The sequence below is a fragment of the Sorghum bicolor genome, chromosome 4, assembly GCF_000003195.3.
Source record: "Sorghum bicolor cultivar BTx623 chromosome 4, Sorghum_bicolor_NCBIv3, whole genome shotgun sequence".
NCBI classification, from domain to species: Eukaryota; Viridiplantae; Streptophyta; class Magnoliopsida; order Poales; family Poaceae; genus Sorghum; species Sorghum bicolor.
This window is the reverse complement of record NC_012873.2, coordinates 58,691,002-58,707,268: the sequence shown is the minus strand read 5'-3', so window position 1 is coordinate 58,707,268 and position 16,267 is coordinate 58,691,002. Positions and strand designations below refer to the sequence as shown.

The 16,267-nt window shown below is 46.7% G+C and overlaps 2 protein-coding genes across 2 annotated transcripts; both read right to left on the bottom strand.

The window, feature by feature from the left end:
• LOC8075715 lies at positions 2,869-6,292 on the bottom strand. The gene is made up of 7 exons (XM_021459583.1): positions 6,215-6,292; positions 5,805-6,143; positions 4,522-5,341; positions 4,364-4,422; positions 3,332-3,751; positions 3,205-3,243; positions 2,869-3,117 (listed from the first exon to the last, which is right to left on the bottom strand). Exons 1-7 carry the CDS (start codon positions 6,290-6,292, stop codon positions 2,935-2,937), a joined length of 1,938 nt encoding a protein of 645 aa, XP_021315258.1. The 3' UTR covers positions 2,869-2,934.
• Positions 8,337-10,909, bottom strand: LOC110434836. The gene is made up of 3 exons (XM_021459582.1): positions 10,834-10,909; positions 8,912-9,655; positions 8,337-8,663 (listed from the first exon to the last, which is right to left on the bottom strand). The coding sequence occupies exons 2-3, from the start codon at positions 9,635-9,637 to the stop codon at positions 8,337-8,339; spliced, it is 1,053 nt and encodes a 350-aa protein (XP_021315257.1). The 5' UTR covers positions 9,638-9,655; positions 10,834-10,909.

The following is a 16,267-nucleotide window of genomic DNA, read 5'->3' as shown; positions in this document are numbered from 1 at the left end:
CAATGACAGCCAAGATATGATCATAGTGGCAGGGGTTAACCCTCCCTATACTTCTTTTACTGTAAGGCAATGTCCCACAGTGAAAGAGGTAAGGTTCCACAGTGACTGGAGTTGTTGAAACAACAGTTTTCATGCCCTGCTGCAGCGTGGGAGGCATGGTGCGTGTCACATCGAGAGTACGACCATCGTGTGCTGGAAGCCTAGCTCCAAGGCCGAGGTTCGGGCGAGGCGCTGATTGCGCTCGAAGCTGGGGCTTTGGTAAATGCGGAGATTGCGCCCGAGACTCAGAGCTCGGGCGAGACGGAGCTTGTGCTCGAGCCCTGGGGGGTCGGGCGAGACGGAGCTTGCGTCTGAGCCTGAAGGGGTCGGGCATTCGTCTTACTCCTTTTTGCCGCTTTTTATCCCCTTAATCTGGGTATCCCGTTTTATGGTACCCAACAAGGCTCAAGTGGAAGCTCGGTTTGATTTGATTGGCGATAATGCTAATTTTGATGCAAGATAGATACACGGTTTGCATCGACGTACCATATGCTCAGAAATCAATTTGGACGTATCCAATGGAACTCCTAGATAATGTGTCTCATATGGATTCTCTCTTTGGTCTATTTGGAGATAGTGTTTGTTTCTATGTAACATTGGTGCATGGTTTCCACCAAATGAACAGTAGGCTCAGAAACCAGACGCACCCGATGGTACTCTTAGGTGAAGAGGCTCAAATCGAAGCTCAGTTTAGTTCATTTAGAGATAGTGCAAATCTTGATGCAAGATAAGTGTACGATTTGTATGGAATGTACCATATGCTCAGAAATCAGTTTGGACACACCCAATAAAATTCCTAGATAACTTGTGTCATATGGAGTCTCGCTTCGGTCTATTTGGAGATAGTGTTAGTTTCAGTGTAGCATAGGTGCATGGTTTGCGCCAAATGAACCATGAGCCTAGAAACCATTTTGGACGCACCTGAGGGTACTCCTAGGTGAAGAGGCTCAAGTGGAAGCTCGGTTCGGTCTATTTGGAGATAGTGCTAATCTTGAAGCAAGATAGGTGCACGGTTTGCGTGGAACGTACCATATGCTTGGAAATCAATTTAGACGCACGCGATGAAACTCCTAGATGACGTGTCATATGGAATCTCGCTTCGGTCCTTTTGGAGATAGTCTTAGTTTCGATGCAAGATAGGTGCACGATTTGTGCCAAATGCACCATAGGCTAAGAAACCATTTTGAACGCACCCAAGGTAATCCTAGGTGAAGAGGCTCAAGTGGAAGCTCGGTTTGGTCCATTTGGAGATAGTGCTAATCTTGATGCAAGATAGGTGCACGGTTTATATGGAACGTACCATATGCCCAGACATCAATTTGAACGCACCCGATACAACTCCAAGATGACATGTGTCAAATAGAATCTCGCTTTGGTCTATTTGGAGGTTGTGTTAGTTTCGGTGCAAGATAGGTGTATGGTTTGCGTCTAATGCACCATAGGTTAAGAAACCATTTTAGACGCACCCAACAGTACTCCTAGTGAAGAGGCTCAAGTGAAAGCTCGGTTCGTTCTGTTTGGAGATACTGCTAATCTTGTTGCAAGATAGGTGCACGGTTTCCATGGAACATACCATATGTTTAGAAATAAATTTGCACGCACTCGATAGGACTCCTAGATGATGTGTGTCATATGGAATCTCACTTCAATCTGTTTGAAGACAGTGTTAATTTCGGTGCAAGATAGGTGCATGGTATGTGCCTAATGCATCATAGGCTCAGAAACCATTTTGAAAGCACCCGATGATACTCCTAGGTAATGAGCCTCAAGTGAAAGCTTGCCTCGATCGCATAAATAGTATAATTTGGTGTGGATGATTGAAGTCATGATCTAATTTTTGGATTTGATTTTCAGGTGACGAAGGAAGCTGCCCTGCGCGCCCTGCCCCCGCGTGCCCAGTGACTAGACTTGTCCATCCGGGGCGGCGCGAGCGCGATCCGGCCGGGCGGTGGGCATGCAGTCGCTTTCCGGTTGGCGTCCCGACGGACCGCAACGTCATGCGGTCGCGCGCGCTCGCTGTTTCGTCCGCGCCACTGGATGGATGCATGACCGACGACTGGGTCGTCGTGGACGGAAAGGAAAGCAGGCGCGCCGCGAGGTGGTCGGTGCGAGTGCCGGTTGCCATCTCGCCCGTGGGCGGCGCCGGCGCGTTGCGCGTTTGGATATTTAGAACGGATCGGGTGGGTTTCAATTTACTTCGTAGTACATGCGTAAGGTCAGTCGTCACTGGGTCATTCGGGGGGGAAGACCGGAATGGATAACGGTTATTTGTTTGGAATAAAATAAAATTTTGGACAAATGTCTGTTATTTGTTTGGAATAAAGAAGGCCGTTTAGGACCTCTTGGCCCGTTACAATTTCTAGTCCTACGTAAGTACCACAAGCACAAGAAGGCTACCTAATTCAACATTAGTGTTACAATCTTTTTATACAATATGCCACAGAATCTGTTGTTCCAATTTCTTATAAGACAATAGCATACTTAGCATGGGACGATTGACAAATAGCAACAAAAACAACAAAAGATGTTTAGACACAAAGTGTTACACCTTCTCCAGACGCGCCATCGCATCTGCTCGGCAATAGTCCCCTACCCACTGAATCACTGATGAGGTGGCACGAACTGATGTACGGCACTCAGCCAGAGAACAACAATCCAATATATTTAGATAGTTTAACAGTAAAAATAAAATAGTGCTTCCTCTGTTCCACCTATATATACATTATGCTTAGATAGCTACACCTAAAGAGCTACTCCTATGTATCAAAAAAACCAGAACACCTTATAATTTGGAACACAGTGATTACTGAATCAAAGGTCTCCTTACTGCATGGCTATACTGTGAAAAGTATTGCTACTGTCAAAAGCTTTAGCAATAACCGAACAAGCCTCGTCCTACAGCATGGAGGTACTCATCGGATTAGCGAAGTACCGCCTTCCAGACTTGGAGGGTTCTTTGTAGTGACCTTGCCTCAAAAGACTCTGCAGCATGATGGGAGCAGCTGGCACTGGTTCATCGGACACCCGGACATAGAGGTGTTTATCAGCTGTCAGCTTTCCCAGCAAGGTCCTGCATGTCTACGAACGGAGAAGGAAAACATAGAGAAGGAATTTAAAATCAATTATATAATACAAAATGCAAACATGATAATGTAGCCAACATACCTGAGGATTCAGTACCTCCATCCGATGGATAACGTCCTCCTGATGCACATCGAGCAAAGCAAATGATCAGATTTTTAATTCAAACAATATCACAAAATAAGCAGGTCTACACAAATATAATACATACCTCCGAAATTCCTGGATACTGCATGACATATCCAATAATCCTACGACTTAAACCTTCATAGACAGTTCCATTCATGCTGCCATCACCATTTATCCATGGTAATATTGGATGATAAATATGACTTTTGCAAACATGACAGCAACCACTGTCCAAGTGCAAAGCAGATGACTCATCATCACCTCCAGGATTTTGGCTGCGCAAATGAGAACTCGCCTTCCTTTGAACATTAAGAATTGTCAGGGTGTGCCCGTCACCAAGCTTCCTTACGGTTCCATGCAAAGTTCTGGTGTCTTCAATCGATGCTACTTCAGAAGCTGGGGCTCGCAAACAGTTGCAGTGACAGTATTTGACAAGTGTGCTTATATGATATTTTGGCTTATGTATTGAGTCAACAATCTGCATGCCATCATATGCATTGACCTGCCATTGACCAAATTCAGGCTCCTATATGTATTCATTGTGGAATAAAGAAAATACTTGATGTTCAAAATCCCCAGAATACTTGGTCCAGGAAATTTTGAGAAAAAAAGTCATACCCTTCCTTAATTGCATAGTTAACTACACCGCATGGACACTTGAGATGATTAATAGGGTTGTCAGATGCGCATTCATCTACTGTTTAGTTCTTGTGCCCAAGTCTAAAACAAGTTTTGGTACTGTATGGGGTTTCGGGATTGGTCTATCGACCCTCCCTTTGTAACATTCTGGTGGGGGGTTCAGGATTGGTCTTTGACCTCTCCCCTGTAGCCCCCCCCCCCCCCCCCCCCCCCCCTCTCTTCTTTTTATTCTTCTTAATGAAATGACACACAGCTCTCCTGTGTCGTTCAAGAAAAAAAAAGTCTAAAACAAGTACCTTGAACCAGAGGGAGGTATAGATTAAACAATGTTGATGACAATCAAAATAAAAAAGGAAAGGTAATACCAGTATCTGTCTGTTAAAATTTATGGGGAACTAAGAATAAGCATACATAGACAGTGATGAAAAATAAAAGCAGATAAACTTATCTACTATGTGCACATTCACGCATCTACCTTCATGACCAGCTGAAATCTCTCAAGAATATCGACGACCAAACTGATGGATTGCATTCCTGCAAGGGACAACAAAATGAATCATACCAAAACATATGTAGCTTAATGCAGTTTCTACAAGAACTACACCAATTTTTGTTCACAAGAACAAAGAGTACCAAGTGGATGCAGTGCCTGTGAGATTTCCCTCAAATTAACTCCTTGTTCACCAGTTTGATGAATGACACAAAATGCCTTTCTGAACAGATCAGAAGAAAGAAAGAATGGTTCATTTTTATTACAAGATGCTGATGGCAACTGCTCGGCATATATTTTCATAGCATCCCAAGGCCATCCACTATGAGAATTCTCCAAATGAGATGCAGACAATAAACAGCGACATGAACTCGGATCATTTTGATCTGACAAGATGTCACTGCTTTCAACCTGGCAGTCAACATTCTTGCAGCCCATTTCCCTATCTAAAGTAAACATAAGGCAATCTTTATGATGTAACATTTGTATGTGATTGTATGCTTGAGTCCTCTCTTGAGTCAAAGCCACTTGGATACCGGGGAAACCTTTCTCTCGACGGTAGCAGAAGTCACTATCTATCTTGGGCAAAGGTTTCTGTTTCTTACTCCTGCTTTTCAACTCTGTAGCCTTCCGTTTATGAGTACGGCAATCCAATTCACTGGTATCCTCAATTAAAGGACTGAAGCTGGTAGGTTCATCAGCCTCACCAAGTCCTCCGCTTGGCAAGGAAGGTGAAATAAGCAGCTCTCCTGACAATACTAGAGAAAACAGGTGAACAAGTTCCCCACAGTGTAGATCTGGATGCAAATAAACTGTTCTGTCCACAATATTCTTTTGCTGCCCTACAAGCCATTTCGAAAATTCAGAAGCTTTTTTCCCTGAACCAAATGGGAAGGGTGAATAAGAAGCATTAAAGAAGAATTTTCCAGAAAGGGTTACAGGTTTCATTCCATTTCCAGTAACCTGCAAAAAAAGGGTTTCTAAAAGTCAAAGATAACGATGCACGAATGTAAACACAAACATTTATACTCTGGCTTAACATAGTTCTGGATATCAACCTGAGAATCCAACATTGACATCAACCAGTGGCAAGCATATCTTAGTGCATCTAAGTTGTATGAAGATAATCTCCTAATGGTGGTTTGTGATAGGACCACATTACAGATATATATCTTATGTTTAATCTTACGAATCTGCTACCTATAGAAATAGGTCATGCAAAAGTTGAGGGGAAAGAGCAATCTTGTTTTTCAGGTAACAAGGCTCAATCTTGTATGCAAGACATTAAATATTATCAATACATTTGATTTTCAGATGCATTTCTAACAAGGGGAGCTACTACACATCAAAACATCTAGAGCATAATGAAAAAAAGAAATAAACAAAAGAGATTTGACACACTGACGGATAAGATACACATACTAACCATGAAGTTCTTCTCTCTCAAAAAGGAAAGGGCAGTAAAAATTTCGCTCTCTGAATAAAGCTGAAAGGTGGCTATTAGTGCAGCTTGCGCTTCTGAACCCAATGATGAGCTGAGAAAGAAAACCTTCAGGAGCTCTAATGCATTGGCGATTGCCAATAATTTGCATGTGTCTCTTTTAGTAATCTCAGCTTTACTGAGTTCAATGATGTTTTCATGATCTCTGCAGGGAATTGCCATGTCCTTGCTTGCATGGACTGAACTGGGTCTACACGATTCGAGATGTTCACAGAATCCAGTCTCTGGAACTACAGTGCTTGTGCTGGCTGCACATTGCACAACCTGATTATCCAAGGCAAAAAAAAAATCATATTAGATGATATATATTGGCTGACAATACTGACCGTCCATACCTGCTCAGTTGGAATTTCCTCGATGATAGAATCATTTCTCCTTTCATTCTCTGGACTGATCTGCTTGGTCTGGCCCATTTTTCCAACTCGAATGAATTCAAGGATTTCATCTAGTGCACTTCTTATTTTCGGATCATCGAAATCGTCCCAGTTGAATTTCTCAAAGTTCTCACAACTGCAAATTGCTATTTGGGAAAGTAATTCTTCCGTTTTTGATCTCCTTTCTGTTTCAAGGTACCTATTATACCGTATTGCAAGAATGTTGCAGATTCGGTTCACAGCTATTCTTATTTTTGTATTAGCTCTTAAGGTTGACATCCTTTTACAGCATGCAGCTGGTGAAGCTGGAAGATCAGAGATAGAGTTCCAACCTACACGGGATATTTTTGCTCCACGTATTGTGCGGTATCTAGTGTATATCATGAGCAATTTTCTGAAATAATAATAAAAACAAATCAGGACCCAGGCATCATGGAAAACTTCTAATCAGCATTAGACCATAAGAAAATGGATGGTCAATCAAGGAATACCTGTCAGATTCAGATGTCCAAAAGAAATTTTTCTTTCCCATGCATCTTTTACTTACTAACAGGGTAGATTGACTGATCAGTGGGCTGCTCTCCATATCCTCATTTGTATGCAAGGGAGTACCAATGTCATATGTGGGAGTGCTGCCATTTCGACAACAATGTCCTGGTTGGGCACTGGACGGTGGAGAGATTCTCTCTGTTACTTCTTTATTCAGAAGAGATTTGGCTGATCTCTGTGAGGATGATCCACTAGCTTCAACTTTTTGCTTAATAAACTTCATGGCAATTTCATCAGCAGATCTTTTCCTTTTCCGAGAGGTTGAACTATTATTATTTTGCTGATTTTGTGTATCAGAAATGCTTGCTTGCTCATGAAGATGTCTATTCTTGGAGGTAGCACAAAGCACCTAATCAGCAAAACAAATCCATCCAATCAGTGATGTTGAACAGGAACCATATAGATAGTACAAAATTAAAAATACTACTCAGATAAAAAGATAAAAAAAAATCACCCACAGAATAATCTAAATGGGATGAAACACATACCTGCTGCACGGAGAGATTCAAATCCTTTGCAATTATACGGCAAACTTTGTAAGAAAGTCTCTCCTCACTTTCATTCATAAGGCGCTTTTGTAATTCTAGACGTTTTTCAGTAGTCATTACTCTTAGGGAACTCCATGACCGTACACGAGAAACCTACATGGACAGCATCATATAAGAACATTACAGATGAAAACCGCCAAGTTCACAACTAAGACACGACAAATCTCAATAAGCTAGCATTCTAACAAATAGACAATGGCAACCAATATCACTTAAAATTGGTATTTTTTAGCAGGATTAACTACAAGAAACCTACAAGGACAATGTTGAGCCCACGAAAATTTAGTGTGATTAACTATTGGAATTTTTTTCAGCAACTAATAACATGTTTGCAGCTGATAATACATGTAGTCAAATTGTCAAAATATGTACTGCAAAGTGCAAACAAGGAAGTGTATATTAAGATACATGCAACTAGCCAACTAGGGTTTCAATAGCTACATTGGGGCAGCTACGGCAGCATACAATCATGAATAAAAGTGGAAAACTAAATATCAACAGCAGCCACATATGGTATTGAAGCCATACATATGAACGCAAGTCAACTATGCTCATCCAAATACAACATGCACGTTTTTTAGCAGAAATGATCTTATAGGACAGAAGAATTTATAACAAGAGAATGAAACAAAGGTAGGAAAAAAACCATTAAGCAGTTTAGCATAATAATACCCATAATAACATGCTTTCTGAGTGTATGAAGGGATAAAACAAGAATGTGTTCAAGAAAACTATAATAATAAAAGATAAACACATTGTGGTGGATACAAATAAAGTAAACAATGATATTTGAAGTTACAAACTAAAAAAAAAACTGAAATCTAAAAATAATATACATGAATACATAGGATTGGCCTATCACCTCTGTGAAGTAGGAACTTACATATGTATTCTCCTTAAAAAATCAATCACCTAAATATAAACCAATTAAAGAATGTTTCATAGGGGGTGAGTGTAGAACGCACCCCCCCCCCCAGTTCCCTCTTTTATAACAATGTAAAGATAAAGTACGAAGGTGCGTAGCACAGATGACAAACCTCAGGTACACAGTTGCCAGGAAAGGCATTTTGATCAGCCAATCCTGCTGTTAGATAGCAGTACTTTAACGTTTCCCAGTAAGCATCGACAGACTCCAGCTTTGAAAGCACAAAATCATGCCGAAATTTTGGATGATGGTTAACACTGACATGTGATGATGGAATAACTCTTGGTGTAGGTTCTTCAATGTAAGGCCTGATCTCCAGTGAATATGTAGTGACAGCCCTTGGACGCACATCAGAATCCTCTACATGTTTGTTTACAAGTTCAATCAACTAGCAAACACAAAAACAAATGGTCACTGTTCTCGCAGTCGAGATAGCATCAAGCTAACTTGCATTAAATATCAAAAAGAATTGCTACAATAAAGTATGTATATGTATATGAACAATAATTGCGATAATAAAATGTGTATCGAGCAAATATCAACAACCAAAAAAAAAGTTTCGTAATGTTAGCTTTAAGAACCCACTTGATTGGAGATTCTCACAATATTAATTGAAATGTTAAAGCCAAATATTACCTTGAGCTTATCTAAAATATTTATTAAGCGTGAGAGACGGCCCTTGGCATGAGCGTCCATGAGTAAATTGTATTGGCTGATAGGAATCTCTGAAAGTGTTCTCCCAGAACACTTAGTTATAGTGATGTCCACCTTTGGAGATCCCACAACTTGAAGAAAGAGTTCAAGAGGCATTTTTTCAATAGCTTCTGTGACTGAAAACAACTGACATGATTGATCAAACTTGTTGCCATGCTGCCCTTCTTTCGCACAATAAAATAGGTTGCACCAATTTGGCAAGCCGCTAACATATTCCCACAGAAATTTATGCAACAGCTTTGCCCGAATCATCTTTGCACCTATGAATCCATTGGCATATATAGCTTCTGATACTGGTGTTTTTTTAACTTTGGCTCTGCGCTGAATCCTCAGTCCATGTATGGCAGCCATATGCTGATTTTTGTTCAATTTAGCTGCTGCACCTGAACGACTTTGAGAATCAAAATTCCTTAGTCTGTTCCTAATTTGATCAATGAGTTCCGGTGACACGACCTTGACAGAAGGATTCAGTACTACATCAATGGAACGACTTCCTGTGTAGTTTGTAACAATTGGGACATTAATTTTGATACACTTACAGCTACCCTCTTGTTGAAGATTATTCAAAGTACGAATCAATGTCTTCCTGTCCATTATTTTTCCATTTTCCTTTCCAAGTTTTTGTAACCATTTATGTAACTCCACCATCAGTACAAAATTCTTTTTCTGTGTAGGGAAACAGGAAGCTGTTATAAAAGACGCAGACAGACGAGCAAAAGTTGTACAAACAGAGGGCATGCACATGATAGTGATGCACACATGCAATTCTGATTAAGATACAACTACAGATTATTCTCTTGTGACTGCACCAGTATGATAGGCCACACCACCTCTACTTATCCTTCTTTGAAGCAATAAAATTAAATAAAACTGTTAAACCAGTTTCACTCAAATGAAGAATATGAAACAGAGTGCTTCAAACAAATAACATGAAACAAAGAATCAATTGCCAAAAGTTGTCACCCAAATAGAATGTGCTCTAGGCAAACATGCCTGAGGAATATATGTTAGAGTATGTGTAATGCAGGCCCATGTGGCTAGGCCCATGAGGCCCATGTATCCCTAATTATATGGCACCCTGGTTAGGGTTAGCCCAATGAATGAGAAACCCTAATTCTAACAATATACAATATAGAGCCCACAAGCTGCAGATAATTTAATTAAAAATTTAAGTCTTAATATGACCCTTTTATTTTGGATTATTAAAATCCTCCACAAATCATGCTACCATGAATAAAAGCCATCTATGACTCCATGTTCATCATTCTAGCAAATTCCATGTGTCTGTCATTCACAACACGTGGACTTACTAGGGCCATTGCCAACACCAACTTTAACACAGTGAAGAGGAAGACTTATAGATAGCGAAAGCAGGACAGAACAGAACAAAATGTCTGGTAGATCCCATATGTTCAACACTGCAGAATTACCGCAGTTTCAAGAGACTCGTGACACGTAGCAAGATGGCCGTAGGCGTACCACAGTATTTCTAGAGGAAAATTACTATGTGTCAATGAACCATAAAAAGCCTGCCTATAACAGATTTATGTTTGAAAAAACTGGTGTAGAAAATGAACAAGTGACTGGAGTCCTCTATAAAGGGTACAAGATGCACATAGTAATACCTACAAACTAGGTAAAATGCTCCTAGGAAGTGCACAAATACCACTGATAAATCTAAAACATGCATGTTTTGGAAGTATATAAAAGGCCACAGACAAATCCCATGATCCAATAATGTTTATCAACCAAGAGCAAACTAGAAAAAGAACAGTGATTCCAACACATCGGTAATATTGGAAGATGGTTCATAAAGATTGATTGAAGCATACGTAGCAAACAACCTTTAATATGTGCAGAATTCTTTTCTGCCTGTCATCAGAAGTTGAAGTGGAACAGAGATGCCTATTCCTCTGTAAGGCAACTTTACCTAGAAGGGGAAAAAATCATTTCAATTCAGTAGGGCAGTACTCGTTTTCTTTGAAGGAAATACAGTATGGGAGACCATATACAGATGAAGGAAATAATTAGGGGAGACCATGCCAAGTCAGATTGCGTATTACAGAAACCAATGAAGGAACCGCATACAGATAAATAATGTTGAATAATTGATGAACACAAGACTAATCTGATAACAGCCAGAGGGCAGTTTGCCTACTATGGCCCTTTGATTGAATTGGAAAATGGAAGTCTTGGTTACAAAAACCCTTGTCCCAACTCCAGCTCTTATAGGCTGAGAGCCACACCTAGGACTAAGCATATTCTAAAGTAGATGCCCTGATTACTTGGCTGCCATCTTCTTGACCCCCAAGCGAGCCTATTACAACCACACAAACAACCAAGGTAAAAGAAAACAGAAAACTGCAATGGGCAATACTTAGGCCCTGCTATACTAGATACATGACCAACTGCTATCAATTCTCCCCCTTGGTCTTGTTCCCCTTTGCTGAGATTGCCTCCAGACCAATCCTTCCCCTGAGCTCTTCAAACTTGGTCTTGCCCAGTGCCTTGGTGAGAATGTCAGCCAGCTGATCACCTGTTGAAATGTGTTCTGCCTTGATGCTGCCATCCTCCAAACAGCTTCAGATGAAATGATACTTGATTCTGATATGTTTGCTGCGCTCATGGAAGACAGGGTTCTTTGCTAAGGCCAGTGAAGACTTGCTGTCGACCTTCAGCTCAACAATGTCTACAGGTCTTCCAAGTAGCTCAGCCAGCAATCTTGACAGCCACATGGCTTGTGTAGCAGCAGTAGCAGCAGCCACATACTCTGCTTCACAACTGGAGAGTGCCACTACACCAGACACTGACCAAGAAAGAAGAGAACTCCAGTGGTGCTCTTGCTTGTATCAATGTCACCACCAAGGTCACTGTCGCAGTAGCCGACGAAGCGAGCGCTGCCGGGGGCTCTGGTGAAGTGCAACCCGTAGTCCAGCGTCCCAGCGAGATACCTCAGAATGCGCTTCACAGCTGCGAGGTGCTCCATGGTGGGCTTCTCCATGAATCTGCTGACGAAGCCGACGGTGAAGGCAATGTCTGGCCTGGTGTGAACCAGATAGCGCAGACTGCCAATCAACCACTGGTAGTGGGTAGGATCCACTGCTTCGGCAGTGCTGAAGCGGCTGAGCTTCAGTCTTTCTTCCATGGGAGTTGCTGCAGGATTGCAGTCCTCCATGCCTCCAAGCTCCAGTATCCTCTCGGCGTAGTGTGTTTGCCGAAGATAGATCCCAGAAGCTGACTGGGGGAATTCGACACCGAGGTAGAAGCTCAGCAGCCCGAGGTCGCTCATCTCAAATGCCTTCATCATCTGAGCCTTGAACGCCGCCACTTCCTTCTCGTCGGTGCCGGTGATGATAAGGTCGTCGACGTAGACGCCAACGAGCAGGATTGCCCGCCCACTGCTCCGCCGGTACATGGCAGCCTCGTGAGAGCTCTGCTGGAATCCCATCTCCTTGAGTGTTGCGTCCAGCTTCTCGTTCCAAGCCCGAGGCGCCTGGCGCAGACCGTACAGAGCCTTGTGCAGGCGGTACACCTTGTTTTCTTCCCCGGCGAATCCCGGCGGCTGCCGCACGTAGACATCCTCCTTGAGATCGCCGTTGAGGAAGGCGGACTTCACGTCCATGTGGTGGACAGGCCATCCCTCTTGAGCTGCCAGCGCGAGAACCCTGAGAGACTCCATGCGCGCCACTGGCGCAAAGGAATCATCATAGTCAATCCCCTCTTGTTGGACGAACCCGCGCGCCACCAGACGCGCCTTGTGCTTGATCACCGCGCCCCGCTCATCCTTCTTGAGCTTGAACACCCATTTGAGGGTGATGGAGCTTGAACACCCATTTGAGGGTGATGGGTCGATGGCCAGCCGGGAGCAACGCCAGCTCCCAGGTGCGGTTCTGCTCCACGGACTTGAGCTCCTGCTCCATGGCCGCGCGCCAGGCAGGATCATCCTTCGCCTAGTCGAAGCTCGCCGGTTCTCCCGCATGAGTCAGATGGACCTCAGCAAAGAGACGCGGTGGCGGTGGCGGCGTAGAAGTGTTGCCGATGATGTTGGCCACCGTGCGATAGCGCAGAGGCTCTTCATCGTGCCAGGCATCAACCCGATCCTCATCTCCCTCCAGCGGCGAGGCGAACTCCACCGGGTCACCAATCTCAACTGCTGCAGCTGGTGTAGTAGAGCCAGCAGCAGGAGTCTTCGGCTCGTCTGCGCCGTCTCTGTCGTGCTCCCCCGGAGCAGAAGACAGCGCGCGAGGTGGGCTCGATGAGGTTGGCGCTGACGCAGGTGCCTCCTCTGCTTCGATGGGCCACTCGATGTCAAAGTCGCTTGATGCCGTTGCAGAGGATCCGGCCGCCGGCGTCGTCCAAATCCACCTGCGCCCTTCGTCGAAGATGACGTCGCGGGAAGTCTTGACGCGCCCAGACGCCGGGTCGTACACCCGATAGGCCTTGGCGCCCTCAGCGTAGCCGATGAAGATGCCGGGTACGCCACGGTCGTCGAGTTGGTGCAGCTACCCCAAATCGCACATGTAGGCGACGCAGCCGAAGACGCGCAGGTGCGCCACAGACGACGCGCGCCCGTGCCAGGCCTCGTAGGGTGCCATGCCCTGCAATGACTTGTTGGGCGAGCGGTTCAGCAGATGGACTACGGTCACCGCCGCCTCCCCCAAAAACCGAGCCGGCATGCCGCGCTGCTTGAGCAGAGCCCGCGCCGTGGCCACCACAGTTTGGTTCCGCCGTTCCACAACGCTATTCTGCTGTGGCGAGTGTGGCGCTTGACTCCCTCCATGGCGAAGTACTCGGCGAGCTCGGAGCAGGTGAACTCTCCACCATTGTCGGTCCGCAGCACCTTGAGTTCGCGGCCGGTCTCCTTCTCAGTCTGAGCCTTGATTTTCTTCACCGCCTGCGCCGCCTCGTCCTTGGTTGCGAGCAGCGCAACGAACATGAAGCGCGTGGCATCGTCCACCATGAGGAGGAAGTAGCGCCGGCCTCCTGGAGTCGCCGGCGTGATGGGCCCACACAAGTCGTCGTGGACAAGCTCCAACGGCTGCTCGGCGCGGTACGCAGCCTTCTACGGGAACGGCCGGCGGCGCATCTTGGTGCTGACGCAGGTGTCGTAGACTTGCGCCGCGTGCTCGATCACCGGAATGCCTCGGGCCATCTCCTCCTTGCCGAGCCGATGGAGAGCGTCGAAGTGCAGATGTCCAAGCCTCTCATGCCAGCGCCAGGCATCGTCGTCCTTCCACGCGGCGAGACAAACAGGTTACACGGCGTCGAGATGAAGAATGTAAAGGCGGTTGCTGCCGCGCTTTACCTTAGCGAGGAGGCGCTTGCGCTGATCCCAGATACGCAAGACGCCGTGCTCGATCTCCACCTTCGAGCCCGCTTCATCGAGCTAACCCAGGGACATGATGGAGTTGCGAAGCGCCGGGATGAAATAGACGCCGTGGAGTCGTCGTTCTTCGCCTGGAACACGACCGAGCCCACGCCCTGGATCTCCACGCATGACGCATTGCCGAACTTCACCGTGCCACGGACGGTCGTGTCGAGCTCAGAGAAGATCTCACGACGCCCGGACATGTGGTGGGTGGCGCCGCTGTCGAGGTACCAACCGTCGAGCTTGTCCTCGTCGCTGGCGTCACCGAGGAAGACGCGTGCGCGCGGCTCAGCGAAGTCCAGGAACGCGACGGCCTTGGTGTAGAGGACTTCAAGCGACTTCTCCTCCAGTTGTACGACGCCGTGGGCGAAGAAGAGTGCGCCGTCATCCGAATCCACCTCGGCGGCGTGTGCTGCGCCCCGCGCACCACCGTCGTGGCCTCCCTGCTGCTGGCCGCCACGATCTCTTCCGCCGCCACCACCTTGTCGCGGAGGATCACGGCAGTCGCGTGCCCAGTGACCCGGCCGCTTGCAGTTCAGGCAGATGTCGTCGCGGTTGGCCTTGCGCTCGCCGTCATCTTCGCGGCGCTCGTTCTTGGCCCTCTGCTTCTTTCCGCCACGGGGACGACGTCGCGGCTCCTTGCCGCTGGCCGAAGCAGAGTCCTAGACGCCCTTCTTCCTCTCCTTCTGCCGCGCGTGCCACTGCTCCTCCGAGAGCATCAGCTTGCCATCGATGATGAGGGGCTCCCCCGGGACCTCCTGCAGATCGTCCACCGCCTTCAATCGACCCGACACCTTCTCGATGGTGAGATCATGAAAGTAGAGGAGGGTCTCGATGGCGATGCAGAGCTGCGCGTACTTGGCCGGTGCAACGCGCAGGAGCGCGCACGCTCCTCGTTGATGTCCGTGTCGCCATGGAGGGCGAGCTGCTACTTTAGGGCAATCAGGCGCAAAGTAAAATCCTCAGCCTGCTCACCTGGGCGGAAGGATAGCAACTCCCACTCGCGGCGCAGGCGTTGCAGAGCGGTGCGCCGAGCTCGTTCCCCTCCAATGCGTGCAGTGGCGAGGGAGTCCCACGCCTCCTTCGCCGTCGCCTTCTCCGACAGCGGCATCTGCATCTCCTGAGGGACGGCGGCGATGAGCGCTTTGACGGTGCGGCGGTCTTCATGGTGGGGAAGATCGCCATACTCGATCGCGTCCCAAAGCTGGCGAGCTTGAAGCTTCAGCTTCATGATCGACGCCCACTCGTAGTAGTTGGTCTTGGACAGCATCGGCCATGTGGTGGAGCCGCCGGAGTCCTTGTACACGGCCTGGATCACCGGCGAGCGGCCCTTGCCGCCACGTCTGCGACGGCGATCCGGATCTGGCGACTGCGATTGCATGCGCATCCGCTCCGGGCTCCTCCGAGGCGGGCGGCTGCGATCGCGCGGCTCCTCGTCCTCAAGTGGCTGCTCATCCCAGAGCTCTCGACGCAGAGCGGCGGCCGTGGTAGCGGCCTGCCGGGCTGCGGCCGCTGCGGCCTCCGCGGCTTGCTGCGCTTGCGCGGCTGCGGCCTCTGCCGCTGCCAAACGCTGCGCGCGCTGCCCGGCGGCTACTGCGGCGGCGGCTGCTCTCTCTGCGGAGGTGGCCATCTCTCCCAGGATCAAGAACAGGCTCTCTGATACCAATTGTTGAATAATTGATGAACACAAGACTAATCTGATAACAGCCAGAGGGCAGTTTGCCTGCTATGGCCCTTTGACTGAATTGGAAAATGGAAGTCTTGGTTACAAAAACCCTTGTCCCAACTCCAGCTCTTATAGGCTGAGAGCCACCCCTAGGACTAAGCATATTCTAAAGTAGATGCCCTGATTACTTGGCTGCCAAGGGTCTTATCTTCTTGACCCCCAAGCAAGCCTATTACAACCACAC

Bases quoted from the DNA above. Each gene is read 5' to 3' on its own strand.
- LOC8075715 (XM_021459583.1), bottom strand. From the start codon at position 6,292: ATGGGCCAGACCAAGCAGATCAGTCCAGAGAATGAAAGGAGAAATGAT. The intron at 3,752-4,363 runs GTAGATGCGTGA...GGTCAATGGCAG, and splicing joins GATTTCAGCTGGTCATGAAG to GTCAATGCATATGATGGCAT. The intron at 3,244-3,331 runs GTATGTATTATA...GATGTGCATCAG, and splicing joins AGTATCCAGGAATTTCGGAG to GAGGACGTTATCCATCGGAT.
- LOC110434836 (XM_021459582.1), bottom strand. From the start codon at position 9,637: ATGGTGGAGTTACATAAATGGTTACAAAAACTTGGAAAGGAAAATGGA. The intron at 8,664-8,911 runs GTAATATTTGGC...TGTGTTTGCTAG, and splicing joins ATATTTTAGATAAGCTCAAG to TTGATTGAACTTGTAAACAA.